A 15,063-nucleotide genomic window follows, 5' to 3' on the forward strand; every position below is an offset into this window, starting at 1 on the left:
CCCCACGTCTGTCCGGCCCTCTGTAAGGATAAGGGATGAGTAAGACTATTGAAGGAGTTTTTATTTTCCATGAGCTCAAATTTTGAATGGAAGGAAAATGATACTTAGGAAACTGATACAATGGGAAAAAGAGTTGGGAAAAAAAAGTTAAGGCATAGGTGAGTATTGTACAGAGTATGTGATCTAGTGGTGTAATACACATGTACAAAGAATTATGGGGAGGGCAGAGAAAAGAACAGTTTTAGAAATGGTGCCGTGTATGATTCTGGGTTTTTTTTTTTGTAGGATTGGATGCTCTCTCTTTGTGTCATGTCAGGCTTGGTGGTACATGGCAGTTTTGCTAGGGGAGGTGTAGCCTAAAATCTAGGCAGCTACAGCCCACAAAGAATAACAAGCTGCCATATAACAAATTTCTCTGCAGTTTCAGGGGCTTGGAGAAGGGGAGCTGGCTGCCCAGAAGGCAGACCCAGCAAAGCTATGGGGGCCAAGAGAGAGGCCTGAGTCAGGGATTTTTTGACATCAAAACTCACCATGGTGGTGATGTGCAAGAATCTTTTGTTCTCGTGATAGCGAGGACAGCACTTATTTATGCAGCAAATGTTGAGGGGATATGCCAGGGCCCAGGCAGTGTGCTGGTTGCTGGAAGGAGAGGCATGATCTGATTGGAAGAAAGGGCAAATCGTTACATTATGACGGGGCATGTGCTGTAATAGAGGCAAATACAGGAAGGAGTGCTCAAGGCTTTGCAGCGCAGGGTGGGAGAAGACTTCACAGAGGTGACATTTAAGCTCAGTCTGAGAGGGAAGGGGTTACAGAGACCTGCCTAGGGCAAGGCACACAGTTTCATGGGGCGGTGGGAGGTTTGCTCTGATGCTGTGGGTATGTGTGTGTGCACTTTTGGAGCACGGGGACAGGGTGGGTGTCTAGGGATGGGAGATGAAGCTGCAGAGGAGGCTGCAGTCAGACTCTGATACAGCACCTGGCTAAAACTCACTCCTGCTCACACATCTGCCAGGACCACCCGGAATGCCCAGGACGTTACCACGTCATGGAATGACTGTATCTATCATATCTTGCTCTTTCTTGGTGTTGGGGAAGATGTGGGAAGGTGGGGGTTCTGGAAGGGGTTATGAACTTGGAATGGGCGATCTTCCAATGCTTTTTCATGTTGGATACACATTTGATTTTTAAAAATTCAGAAAAGTCACCCCTGAGAAAAGGTTCAAATATTAGGTTCATGAATAGTGATTTGTAACTTTACAGGACATTTTCATTGAGAGTTTTTCTAAAGCAAGTGTAAAAAATATAATTCATGTTTTTTTTAACAAGTTAATTAGTGCAGAGTGGATGGAAAATACTCCCCCAACCCGTTTTTACTTTTCTGAATTGCATTTAGCGGTAAATACGGTAAGAAATGCAGATTGCAGACAGTTCTTTTCTTTGGTCAATTAAAACTATACTTTGTGTGCCAAATACTCTCTTAGGCCCTAGTCAGAACAGACAAATCAATTTAAACCTCACATCTTTGGATATTTATGAGTGGAAATGTCAATTATCATGGGCCAAGAACATCCTATCAATGACTACAGAATTAAGACCAAGGCAAATGAAACTGACACAAAAGCTCTTGCAAGCTTTTATTACGAAAGAAACTATTCCATGGCAAACTGGTAAATAACGAGATACACTTAAATCCATTAGGATCAAGGAACTTAGGAACAGGAAAATATAACAAGAATACCAACAATATAATTAGAGGTTACTTTGTTTTAAATTAATTTGAGTCCCACTATGTACTTGCTTGCCAAGTGGTATTTTTCTTATGATCTAATAGGACTCTCCCTCCCCCCGGATGGAACCTACTGTTGGCTTTCACAGGTAGGAAGGCACATTTTATGCTGTCTCAGACTTGCAATTTTAACCATTGCTGGCTGACACCAATACTTGCTGACATCAACTCACTTTGCTCCTCGCACATCAGATAGTTGGAGGGGGAAGTGCTTCTGCTACCTTTTCAAGATGCACAGCTCACTCGAACTTGAATGAATTAACCAGTGGTGAAGCCTACTGCATAACGCACAATCCCTTTCTGGGACTTTAGATTTTACAGGAATAGGAGTGAAAGAGTCAGTTTGACACCATCTTTGAGTCTTGAAAGACACAGCCTCTCAAAGTGGCCAAAGTGGTCAGGTGCAGAAAGACCCAGGAACTCAGGCCCACAATAGCCTACAGAATTATTCTGTATTTATCTGGTTAATCTTTGCCGACGAGGTGTGAACCAATTAAATATTCTTCTTTCCTTTTTCATGGCTGTCCCATGGCTTAGATTATGTAAGGATTCTATGTACTGTCTGATCTCAAGCAGAGAAGCCCAAAAGCCATGGGCCAGTCCAGATGTTCGTCATTGCACCTGTTTGTGCTACCTCCAAAGGGGTCCCCTCCATCCCCGCTCCCAGTAGATTCCCCACGATCAGCTGGCCCAGATTTTTTCTTCCGCAGGGATTCTGCAGTTAGAGCATCACAACATGGCTTGGATGGGCAAGGCCAAGGACTCCCAGGCCTGTTGGATTGCTAGGACGATGAAGAGGCCTTGAATGCCTTTTTAAATGACTACACTAGGGGGGACTCAGGAATCTCGTATTATTTCTAACTCTGATTCCGGAGGTTTTCTCCTTGACTCAGTTCCCCTTTCCTTTGGGATTTATAATCTCTCATTTTCTCTCGTTCTCTTCTTCCCAGCTTATGTGCTCGCTGACGTCTACTGACACCCTCAATTCTTAGGGCTCTTTGGGCGCTGTAACACCAGCAACTTTCCTGCGCCGGATCTGCGGGCACCGGCGAAGTGCGCCCCCCGCCCGCCCCCGCGGTGGTCCGGGGTGGGCCCGACTGTTTCAGAGCGCGAACGGGGCCCCCAGATTAGGCCGTTTTTTGTGTCCCCTCCCGCCAAGGTTCTAGTGGCCTGAAGGCACAAAAGGACGTTTCAGGGAGGGGTTTCCCATACCAGCAGCTCCCCCCCCACCCCATGCCGCCCTTCCCTAAAAGCGGCTTCCTTCGGGCTTCATTTCCAGCAGCCACGCAACGGCGCCCGCGCCCCGCTCCCGCCCCCGGGGCAGCCGCCCTCTCTCGGGCTGGGGCGGCCGGGCGTGGCCGGCGCTGCCGTTCGCGTTCCCCGGCGCGGCGGGGCGGGGAGAGGGCCCAGCGCCCTCCCGGGCCGCGCGGCGCCGGCCGGCGGAGCAGTCGCGCGCTCGCCGCCAGCGCGGCCATTGGCTCGGCGCAGTCACCCCACGCGGGGCTGCGGCGCGGCCTCCGCGGATTGGCGCGCGCGCGGGCGAGCGCGTGCCGCACCGCAGCCCCGCCGTCTCGGGGTGCCGCCCCCTCCCCCAGTCCGCAGCGACCACCCCTCCATTGTCCCCGCGGGGCGGATGCTGCGTCTGGGGCCACCGCCAGCCGCAGTCCCCGCTGCCCGGGCCCGAGGAAAGCGCGCGAAAAGCGCGCGCCCCGCGCGGGCGCACGCGGCGACCGCCGCCCTCGGCCGCTGCTGCAGCGTTTCGCTCGCTCGCGCCGCGCCCCTGGCCGCCTGAGCTCATTTGCATATTCCGCGGCCGCGGCCAATCGGGGCCCGTCTCTCTCGCAGCGGATGGCTTCTGCCTGAGAGGAAAGGGAGTGGCCGGCGGCGCATGCGCCACGGTGGCCGCCTTGAACCGAGGCTTTTATTGCTGTAGTTTATTTCCACCCCCTTCCCTCCTGTTCTCTCTCTCTCTCTCTCTCTCTCTGTCTCTCTCTCTCTCTCTTTCTTTTTTTTTCCGCCCTAGCTGGGGCTGTGTTGGAGGAGAGGAAGAAAGGGAGACAGAGGATTGCATTTGTCCCTTACGTTCCTGAAATCTGCAGCCAGCAAGACCGGCTAAGCGGTTGCACATTTTTCAATTCTGAAAAAAAAAAAAAAATACCACGTCCCCTTTCCTGGCAATTTTTGCTTTGAAGTTGCCCTCTTGAAATTAATTTTTTTTCCCAGGAGAGAGATGTCTTATCAGGGGAAGAAAAACATTCCACGCATCACGGTGAGTTTGGTACTTGGGGACTTCGCGGCAGGCCAGCGACCTTTTGTGGCACAGAATTTTCTTAAACGGAGAAGGAGGGAGGGGGACCCAACTTTTTTTTCCTCCTGTACCTAACAGAGGCGATGGTGGTGGTGATGGGGTGGCGGGAACGCAGTGAGGAAGGATCATGAACCGTATCTTTGCAGGGCATTGAAACAGGGCGTGCGTGCGCGGAGGTGGCCGTGGGTAGCGCGCCAGATCCGCCGTGTCCTTCCATTGTCGCTGCGAGATGCTGCGGCGCTGCCCGCGGGCGCGAGCAAATGGAAGCCAGACTGAACGTGCACGCTCGGAGCTCGGATATTGTTCTCCGGGCTGCGCGCTGCGCGGCTGGACTCCTCCAGCCGGGGAGGTGGGGATGGATCCTCCCCGCGTCTCCCGCCCCCACCATAAAGGGCTTTCTGGAGCCTTCTCCGGGGCTCCCCAGAAAAAGGAGCGGGTTCCAGCCTGGAGGCGTGATGACAGCAGAGGGATGCTGAAAGGGGCAGGGTGTACCGGAACGATGGGGAAACGGGAAGGGAAAACGGGCGCGCAGATGAGCAGAGGCAGGAGGGAGGGGCCCGGGCGGGGGCATTTTGTTGACCAGGGGCCGGTTTTCGGTGGCCCTTTTGGTGTCCTCGCCCTCGGGCTTGGGGCTGGGGCCCTGGCAGGGCTCTGGGCTTGCTTTCTCGTCTCCTCTGTCCCCGCCGCCGCCAGGGAGGCGTCCGCGTCGGCGCATACAAAGCGCTGGCGGGTGGGCGCGGGGACCGCGGGAGCGGCGCCGGGGAGGTAATGGCGCTGTGCGACGCGCGAGCAGATGGCCCGGCCCGGCCAGACAATGATCGCAGCGGCCCAAGGGTCGGCGATATTCGGGGGCCTGGGCTTGTTGGTTTGGAAATCACGGGGCAACATCTGTGCCGTGAATTCGCGGTGCCTCGGGGATGAACGTCGCTGCTCGCGCCCACCCTCCTCCCCGTCTTTTCCTGAAGAATCTCGCCAGTCCTCGTCTTTCCATCCCCGGCGAGATCCCGGGCAGGGAGGGACGCGGGGAAATTCATTGTTATGTAATGATGTGCAATCCGATTGCAGCCGGCAGGCTGATTCCCGGGTGCAGCCGGGGGCTGAGGCAGAGATTGAAAGAATCTCTCACACAGTCAAGATGTGTTTTTAGAGCTAGGTTGGAGGGCGGGCTTTCGCTTGTGTTTTCCCTTTAGCCAGGGGCACCCGCAGGAGAAAGGTGCGGGAGCAAATGCGCAGGGGAGCGGGCGTGTGCTCGGAGGATCTCCAGCCTGAGCGGGGTGGTTCTGCAGCGAGGGTGGGTAATTAGCTCTTTCTCGAAGGCAAAACACGCAAGATCCCAAAGGGCTGGGCACGGGGGACCCAACCTTAGGTGTTCCCCGCGCTGGAAGAAGGAGTGGGGGCGGGGGGGCAGATTTGCTGTCTTCGTGAATGAACAAGGCAGTTTCGTTTTGACAGTGTGGGGAAGAAAAAAAATTTTTAAAAGCAAACAATCAACAAGAGCAATTTTTAAAAGAGCGCCCCCTCCATCCTTTTTTTAAAAAATCTGGCTGCATTATCATAGGACCTATAGCATGGTGTGTCTCCCTCCACCAGCATGGCCAGCCTCTTATGTAAGAGCCTTCTGGAAGGCACTAGAGTGAAGGCGACTGTGATGTTTCGATTTTTTGCCTGGCATGATGTTGGCTGGGGAGATTCTAGGTGATGGCTGGGCCAGGTACCTTAAAGACTAATGGGGCAGGTGGTGAAGGGCACAGCTTCTCTTTGCCTCCCAGGTGACATTTATCCTGTAAGAAGCGCAGAGATCTGGAACAAAAGGGAGGATCATTGTAGACAGAGGAAAGTGCACTGAGTCAAGTCTGAGCCTCAGTTTCCTTATGTGCCATGGAAATAGAATCTGGCCCCATCTACCTCACAGATTCGTTTTGAGGCTCCTATGGCATGATATGCACGGCAGGATTTTGTAAAGGTCTTTACATGTACATTAACATTATACAGGTGCAAGAATGGTTGTTGACTATTCCCATGTGGCTTTCCAAAGTCTGCATCAGCATGAAGGACCCTACAGTGTACACACTGAAATGATCTTACTGTTTTTCAGTATGTTAGAGAAACAATAATACTTTCCAAGCCCGGGTGTGTGTGCATTTATGTGTAAAAGTGTCTTTCTTTTCCCCTTGCTGTCCATTAGCCTACATATTTTTAAAAGATTTTTAGTGACTTCGTTTTCTTGGTAGCTGCTAAATGTAAGTAGCATTTGCTGAGAATATTGTTTTCTAACTGAATTTTAAACTGTCAATATGAATGCCATTCTTTGCAATGTGTTGCATATTAAAATGGCACTATATGGTTCAGCTTGTAAGGTTTAAACCCAGTCTGGAATAATACAGGTGCATATTTACTGAACATACAGTTTTAACATTGCATTCCATCAGCAGCATTTGGAATACTGATGAGTCATAATGTAGCATTTCTGTTACATTCTTGGCCCTTATGTACTGCCTGCTCTTTATTTTTTTTGCACAAAATCACCAATTAAAATATTAAGTGCATCAACAATCTATAGTGGTGTTAGATTTTAGAATGCCATCTCATACACTTCATCATAAAATGTTACTTTTTTCTTAACAACTTAAAGTGGTGTTTTTTTTGTAGTCTTTTTTTTTCCTCTCTTTTTGCTACACTTGCTGTGATTTACTTCACAGACTAATGCAAATATAAAGGACATACTGAACTGAAACCTTGTTGCATTTGTACCAAGTATATTTGTGTAGTGTATCCCATGACAACAGACTTTTGGTCAATTTTCTTTGACACAAACCTTGCCAAGATGTGTCTTTCCTATATGTGGGTGTATTTTTTTTTTCCTTAAATGAGGTTTAGCCAAAAGCCATATAAGAAGTATTAGATATTATTTTCTTTATAGAAAATGTTTTTACTGTTCATCAATGGGAGCTTTTTTTTTTTGCTTTCAGGTCTAAGGTATAATTGAAAGAGATGTTCATTTATCTAGGAAAAGCTTTAAGCTTTGCCAGTGTGTTCTGACTCATCAAGTGGTGAATGAATAGATTGCTAAATAGCGGTTTACCTTTGTCACGAACCTTTCCAAAATTGGCTTATTTTGAACATCACTTTTGAATAGTGACCATGTGTCCTTAGCTTATTTATCTTAGTAACTGGTGTTTCTCATGGGTCAGTTATGCATTGTGACCTTACTACTTCCTCTTTGTTTCAGAGTGATCGTCTTCTGATCAAAGGAGGTAAAATTGTTAATGATGACCAGTCGTTCTATGCAGACATATACATGGAAGATGGGTTGATCAAGTAAGTGTAACTCTTGATAATAGAGACATACTTGCACACCTGCCGGTAACTCAGTATCAAGCTTTAATGATATCAAAGAGTGACCAGCTTAATATCTGTTTTAAAATTAGTGAATTTGAATGCTCAGATTTAGGGAATTCAAAGCAACAATTATATGCACACCCATTTCATTATGTATTATGTAATTTACTATTTTTAACCGAGGTGACACAGTATCTTCTTGTTGCCAGCTCAGCTACTTGGTTTGTGATATGTTGAATAGATTAAAGATTTCCTAGAATGTAGTTGTTCGGGATGGATTGCCCAATCAAAGGACACAGAGATGGAATATAGCCTCTTCTATTAAGATAGCACATCTGCTTTCTTCATCAAGAATCCAAGTTGCAGAGGCCAAAGAAGGATACCAAGTTAATTACCAAGTAACACAGACAAATTACTGCCTAATCCTGGGGGAATTTTAGGTTTCATTCTTTAAGTGGCAACTAGCACAATGAGACTGCCCTTGTGTTTATTGTGTGTTATGTTACAGAGGACAAACAACAGAGCAGTTACTGACTTTGGGTATTCTGGGACCCTGGAGGATTAAGTGAGCTGAGTACATACCAGTATCCTCATGCCCTGCCTGCTAGGATGGCTCACAGGGCCCTGGAGAAATAGCACATCTGTTTAAAGACAAACACTGCAGCAATGACATCTTTTAAATAAGTGGCATTCATCAAGTGCTAGCAGCTAACCAGTCCGGAGGAGTGGAAAACTGGGGTGGATAGGACTATTCTCTGGAAGCTCACGCCCTAATTTATGAACCTAAAATAGGTTTCAACATTTCCACATTTAATGTTTTCTCCATGTGTGTTTTGCTGTGACAGTCTCAGCTCTGGGCTCTCAACTGCCATGACTTTCATGTTCCATTTTCCCCAATTATAAGGCAGCATGATCGAGTCTAGCAGAGAGACACTGGCCTAGAAATGTCTGTCACAGGCTTATATGCTATTTTTAGTCATCACTCATTTGTTCTAGAACTTTATCAACTCCTCTTTGATTAATACTCTTTTAAAAAATTGGAAGAAAAATATAGTAAAAATATTTTTTTAAAATTAGAAATGAATCATCTCGTCTAACATAATGAATATTCATTTTTCTGCCTGTATTATCTAATTTGCTGAGCAAATGGTTCCAAATTTTTGAATCATTGTGATCATAGTGTTGTCTTTTTCTTCTTCTTCTTTTTTTTTTTTTTTTTGCTTTGTTTTGTTCTACCCTCACCCTTCTATCCTTATCTTCCCTCTAAGTGAAAAAGGATAAGATGAAAATAAATGTTTGGAAAAATACAGCCAGGTCTGGAGAAAAATTGCTGTAGGATAATTAGCTCCATTGTGTGTGTTGTAAAGAAAGTTTAGTGACATTTTATATAAATATCTTGGGGCTTGGTTATCATTTGATCTTAGGAGTTTCTTGGTAACTAAATCTCTTTGAATGGGGCCTCCGATGCCTTATTTAAATTTTGGTTTCTGGTATACTCTGCCTTGCCTCTTAGTTGAGGTAGGGAGTGGGTAGTGCTTCTGTTACGAGTCATAACAGTAATCTGTAAAGCCCATGGCTCCTGTAGAAGAATGGTTGATAGGTTAGTGAAAGTAGCTGTCAGATCCCATTTTATTCCATGTTTCATTTATAACCCTTATCTCCAACCCTGTTTATTTAGGCAAATAGGCGAGAACCTGATTGTGCCAGGAGGGGTGAAGACCATAGAAGCCCATTCCCGGATGGTGATCCCCGGAGGAATTGATGTCCATACGCGTTTCCAGATGCCCGACCAGGGAATGACGTCTGCCGATGACTTCTTCCAAGGAACCAAGGCAGCCCTGGCTGGAGGAACCACCATGATCAGTAAGAGGCTCACGCATCACCTTTGCGGTGCTCAGGAACTGTGGTCGTTTGAAAATCAGTCTGTGTTGTTCGATTCTTTCCTTCTAAAAGTTGCTAAACTGAGCAGCGCTTTGACCTACCAAATAAGGGAGTGAGGATATATCAACCACTTCTCTTATTTCATTATGCTCATTTGCCGTCAAATTTCAAGTTCTCTGGCTGAACTGGGGAATCAGGTTCTAGGAAATTTGGGTAGGATAAGAGGAATTGGCTTCTTGCTTTCACTGCTTGAGGATTTTCCTTGGCCCCCAAATGTGATTGGGTTGTGAAAACACAGCATCTGGAGTCATCTTCAAGGCTATTAGTTTTGAGCCTTTGCTCATAGGTATTTGATTTTAATTTTTAAAAAAAATTCCCAAGGGTATTTCTTTTCAGAATGGAGATGGGGTGCAGCAAATGGATTGTTGAACCAGGAACCTCTGTCCCATTGATATGAAAATCCAATGGGAAGAGGGATATTTCTAGCCTGGGTTGGATGTAAAAGGAATTGGGCAGCCCTTCCTGGAGGGGGAAACCACAGATAATAACTGTCCTTTAGATACGAAAACTCCGACACCCACAGCTAGGTTCCCCGGGTGCCCCTTAAATATCGCACCGAGGGCTTTTTGCTTTTTTTCAGCCAAACCTAACCCATATTCACCGAACACAGCACACATCATACAAGTTTGCTTGTGAACCGTCAGATTCCAGTGTGCCTACGGATTGTCCTTTTGACAAATGTCATTTTGTTTTTGAGGAGGTGGACAAGCTGCACAGTGGCCCATCAGATATATATTTTAAAAAATAGATTTTATCCAAGAGTGAAAGTCAACATAGAGTCTGTTGTATACAAAAAGCTAACAAGTTTGGCTCAGAAGAGGGTCTAAGTAGAAGGAACTCAGCTATTTCTGTTTTAGAAAAACTTATCTTGCTGGTTATTTTTCAGAGTGATGGTCTTTTTACCTGTGGCTTTGGGGTCTTTCCAGAAGATTCTCTTTTTTCTTTTTATCTTGCCTGAGCTAGAGGAACACTGTCCTGTCCCCCTTTCCCCCGGCAGTCGGAGTTCCCCTGCATTGTAAGTCACTAACCCTCTGGGTCGTCTCTGTTCTGGTCTTCAGTGTCTGAAGTGTCAGGGGCCTCCAAGCATGAGCCTCGTGACTTGTGTCTTGCTGCACAGGTTGTCTTCTGACCCGGTGGTTGCCATTCCCAAGGGTGGCCCTTCGTGCTCACCCTGGGACCCGGCTAGTGCACCAGCCTGCCCCTTTGTCAGTTGTTCAGGACTTCCTGGCCCCTGTGGGTGTTTCTGCCCCACCCCAGGGCGGGCTGTGGAATAACAACGCTTGTGCTTCGGGGGCACAGACCGCTTGGTGTCAGCTGGGAAGGCCAAGTCAAGGTGACAGTCTGCCTCAGTGTGGAGTTCATAGGGAGGTCCTGTAGGTCCCTGCATTGGTCACAGAGGATCAATAAGCCACAAATAATACTTCCTGAGTGAGTGGTCAGTGATGTCTATCACTGCAGGAGGAAATGCCCCCAGCCAGGAGTCGGGAGTCCTGGTCTGACGCTAACTTGCTGTGTGACCCTGGGCAGGTCACCTCACTTCTCTGTGCTTTAGCTGTGCATCTGCACCATGAAGGGTTTGCATCAGACGACCCTGGAAGTCCTTCCCAGCTCCCACATTCAGTCATTCGCTGAGCTCAGAGAGAGATTTTGCCTCTGATCAAATGCACTTTGCTCAGCAGATGCAGAAAGGCCGTTTTCTCTCTGGTTTACTTGAAAGACCCTGTCAGTGTGTTTTCTCCTCTCCTGCGTCCCTATATGCGCCTCTTCAGTCCTCACACCTGCCCCATGCTTTGGCCCCTCCATCTGCTTTTTAACCCTTCCCTGCCTTCCCTCCCCCGCCACGGGGCACAGCCTTCTTGCTGCCACCCTAACTTTCGCAGTGGCTGTGGCCTTCTCCCCATTCAGCCAGGTGGGTTCCTTCTGTGTGGCATGAGGGACATCTTGATGAGTCCCACACCTGGCCCAGGGAGCCCGGAATAGTCAGCAGATGGTGGGCAGATGGTCAGGAAAGGGGCGGGAAGGCACAGACCACCTGCCTTGCTTTCTCGGACAGAGTGCAGTGGCATCTTCCTGTGTGCTCCATGATGCAGTCTGGCTGAGGAGTGGGGTGGGGCTGTCTAATGAGCAGACCTCAAAGGATAAAAGTAATCAGAGGTGGCCACGTGTGGTCAGTTGTCACACCCAAACTCCATTGCTTTTGTAGCCGGAGAAAAATATTAACCACTCTTGCAAATAACCAGCCATGGTTACTGCCCTCGTAGAATTTCTGCCAGCCTGCCTTTCCCTCCGGAGGTGAGCAGTCATGATACCGATGAGGAAATCAGGAATTTTTTTGTCTTTTTTCTGTGTGCTGGTCATGCATGCTGCATTGCTTAGAATGAGCAAGTGACTGGGGCTTGCTTCACAGAGAAGGCCTTGCAAAGAAAGAGACATCACTTGGTGCAACTTTATTGGTAGCTAACACCTGCCCTCCAATGGGATTGTAGCTTCTTTGATGCGTATTGAGTCTAGAAAGAAATGCTTAGGGAGCTTTGAACAGATTAAAGTGACCGCCTCACATGCCCACTGCTGTTTGCTGAAACAAGCAATTGAAGTAAATTGGTACAAAGACCCCCATGCCCTCCTCTCTCCTGGCTTTCTGACTTGCTCCAGGCCGTGTCCCCTGCGCTCATGGGTGACTCTTCACCCACCTCCCTGCTGGCTGTGTGTTTCCCAGGTCACAGGCTCTGGAGGCTCCATTTCTGTCTGAGATGGCACTGCCCGCAGAGGAAAAATGTTCCCAGTTTAAAAAAGGAGATGGCATGTCAGCAGCAGAAAATAATATTATTGCCATCAAACAGAGCCTGGTATTGAGAATTGCACAATGAGAGCTTTGTGAGGGGGACTCTGTGGGGCAGGAGGAATGCCCTTTGCCCTTTGTACCAGTGGTGGGTGGGCAGAGACTCCAGACGTACCCTGTAGGCGGCATCCAGCCCGGCCGAGGGGTTACAGGGGTGGCAGGGTTGCTGCCTGGGGAAAACATATGGACTTCGCAGAGGCTTTATGGTCATCAGAGGCGTTAGGACCCCAGAGTCCCCAGGAAGCAGCTGGGAAAGGTGACCTCCATTTACAGAGGGGAAGCCTGAGCCCAACCCTTGCCCTGTGTGTCGGTGCAGGTGGCAGGTGTGGACCACACATCTGCAGTTCTGGCTGCATGATCTCCCAGCTGCACCACCTTCGCTTTCAGCCTCAGTTATCTCATTTGCAAAATGGGGAAGGTTGTCACAGAGATGGACTGCAGCGGCATCAGAACAGCAACTGGCTGGTAGTCAGCACTCGGGTGTGGTGGTCATTGTCCTTCCATCCTGCACTGGGTACCGTGACCTCCCATCTCGGGTCACTCTTAGGAGCTCTGCTCTCCCGACAGAGCTAGAGAAAGAGGCTCTAGCTGCCAGGGGGCTGGGCCTGAGCCCCCGCAAGAGGAGGAGTTCTCCTGGCGCAGCCAGTGGAGGCATGCCTCGGTGTCCCCGGGAGGTGCATCTTAAAACATTCCACTTCCTGGCCCCACCCAACCTATTAAAGCAGGAAATATGCTGGTGTAGCCTGTGAATCTGCATTTTAATCTGGCACCGGTCCAGAGCATTGGGAACTGTTTGACAGTGTAGTTCTCAGGGGTCCGTGCCAGATCTACAGACTCTGGACCTCCAGGGATATTGGGAGCCACTGCTGTGCGTGTCCTTTCTGCTCACCTGAACTCAAGCTTAGAGGATGTGGAGCTCTGGGCACAGCCCACCCCGGGGGGCTTCCAGGTGCAGCAGAGACCAGGATTGGAGCACAAGAAGGGGAGGAGTGCTGTCCCTGCAGGGCTGCAAGGGGTCCTCCTTCCCGAACTCTAGACCTGTCACTTCTCTGGCTGCAGCTCCATCCACCTGTCCCCAGTCAGACTCCCCCTCTGCCCTCATATCCCTGCCGCCTTCCCAGCGCCAGGGCCTGGAGAGGCTGCCCTCGTGGTCGTGCTGGCTGGAACCCACAGAGCCATCCTGGCGTCCTCCTGTTCTCTTGCCGCCTCCAGTTGCTTTTGTTCCATGTTATCTCTTGCACCCGTTTCTTTACCCCACTGATCCAGACCTTTGTCGGCTCTTACTGGGTTTTTGCCCAGCCCTCTGAGGAATCTTGGTGCCCCAGTCTCTGTTGCCAGGCTCTTTCTCCGGCATGGCTTTGATCGCGCCATCTCCTCTGAAGCCTGCTGTGGTTCCCTCTTGCTCAGAGAAGTCAGCCCGGGTGTCAGAGCCCTTCACGACGGGCCCAGTCGTGCCAGACTCACATTGTCACCCTCTTTTCATTCCTCTGCCTCCAGAAGTATTGCTGCTCTTAGCAGCCCAGCCTGGGTGCCCCCTGCTTCCTGGAGCTGCTCCCCAGCCCCCTTCCCTGCAGTCTCTGGCGGCTTCCTGGCACCTTGGCAAACACCGGGTGTTTATCCCGTGGCCCCTGTGGCATTCAGCCTTGCATTGCGATTCAGGCCAGGCCCTCTGCCTCTTCCATTTTCCTATTCCCCACTCCTGGGGCAGCGTCTCCCTCCCAGGAGACACCCCATTACTGACCGCCCAAAGGGTGGATGAGTGAGCGGATGGATACATACACCAACGCGATTTGGTTTCCTGGTGTGTCCGAGTGATGCCAGAGGATGGAGTGTCCTGGGGAGGGAAGAAGAGTTTCTGTGTCCAGCCCCAGCGGGAGCAGATGCTTCCTCAGTGGTGCCCTCGTTTCTGCAGCCCCGGCACTCCCAGTCCCTGTGGTCAGCCGTGGCAGTGGTGGAGGAGGATGGTAGGAGGGGAACGCCCAGAGCCCCAGCGTGGCCTGTGGTTGTGGATGGTTGTGGACAGGGGCAGCTCCCGCTGCCTGGGCTGTTCTTCACAGGGAGGTGGGGACAGCAGCTCTCACACTGGTCCTCTTGGGAGAGAGCTTGTTGATCAGTACAGAGGGTCACACCTTGGAGAAGTCACGTGGCCTTGAGCGCTGTGGCAGACTCAGCTGTCACCCTGAAACCTCCTGGGCTCGTCCCAGCTCTTCCCAGCGAGCCTCGCCCGTGGAGGCAGGAGGCCTGGGAGGAGGCGAGGTCATTTTTTCATCGATGTGGCATTCGGGTTTGCTCCCCGCTTGTGACAGGCACACATGTGTGAACACACACTCACTGTAATGTGAATGTGTCTGTAATTGATACTTTGATTATTCCCTTTGCAGCATTCATTTGACTAGGGTTAGAAAGTGTTTACAAAAACTCCCGACCACATCAGACCAAAGTTTCAAAGTCCAGGACTGAAGTTGTCACCACAAAATCTGCCCATGGCCTGGCGATTAGAAGCCACGTTATCCGGGCTGTCCATGTGGCTGGTCCCTGTGCTCCTCCCCTCGCCACCCCAGGCCCCACGTGGGTGAGGTCACACGTCTCCTAAGGACACGGGCGCCTTCTGCAAGCAGATGCCATGGGCCTGGGGGCATCGTTGCGGGTATCTTGGCCTTGATGAGCTGGACTGGAAGACTCTATCCGCTCCCTGGGATAGTCTGGGCTGATCGTCTAGTGCCTGGTGCCGAGCAGAGCGGAAAAGAGAGTAAGACTATGAGGAATCCCGAGAACTGGCACAGCTCTTCCCGAAGGTCCAGCGTGCACTCTGCCAAATGCTTTTCTCGTTAGGTTGGGCTTCGACAG

The 15,063-nt window shown here is 49.9% G+C and overlaps 1 protein-coding gene across 1 annotated transcript in view; it reads left to right on the top strand.

The window, feature by feature from the left end:
- The first annotated feature begins 3,707 nt into the window (after positions 1-3,707).
- DPYSL2 (dihydropyrimidinase like 2) overlaps positions 3,708-15,063 on the top strand; it is a 61,782-nt gene continuing 50,426 nt past the window's right edge. Inside the window, exons 1-3 of the mRNA XM_045535803.1 lie at positions 3,708-4,058; positions 7,327-7,415; positions 9,115-9,299. Coding sequence (XP_045391759.1) covers positions 4,020-4,058; positions 7,327-7,415; positions 9,115-9,299 — 313 coding nt within the window. The 5' untranslated portion in view covers positions 3,708-4,019. The remainder of the gene's footprint in view (positions 4,059-7,326; positions 7,416-9,114; positions 9,300-15,063) is intronic.

Source organism: Lemur catta, chromosome 22, assembly GCF_020740605.2.
Source record: "Lemur catta isolate mLemCat1 chromosome 22, mLemCat1.pri, whole genome shotgun sequence".
Lineage (NCBI taxonomy): Eukaryota > Metazoa > Chordata > Mammalia > Primates > Lemuridae > Lemur > Lemur catta.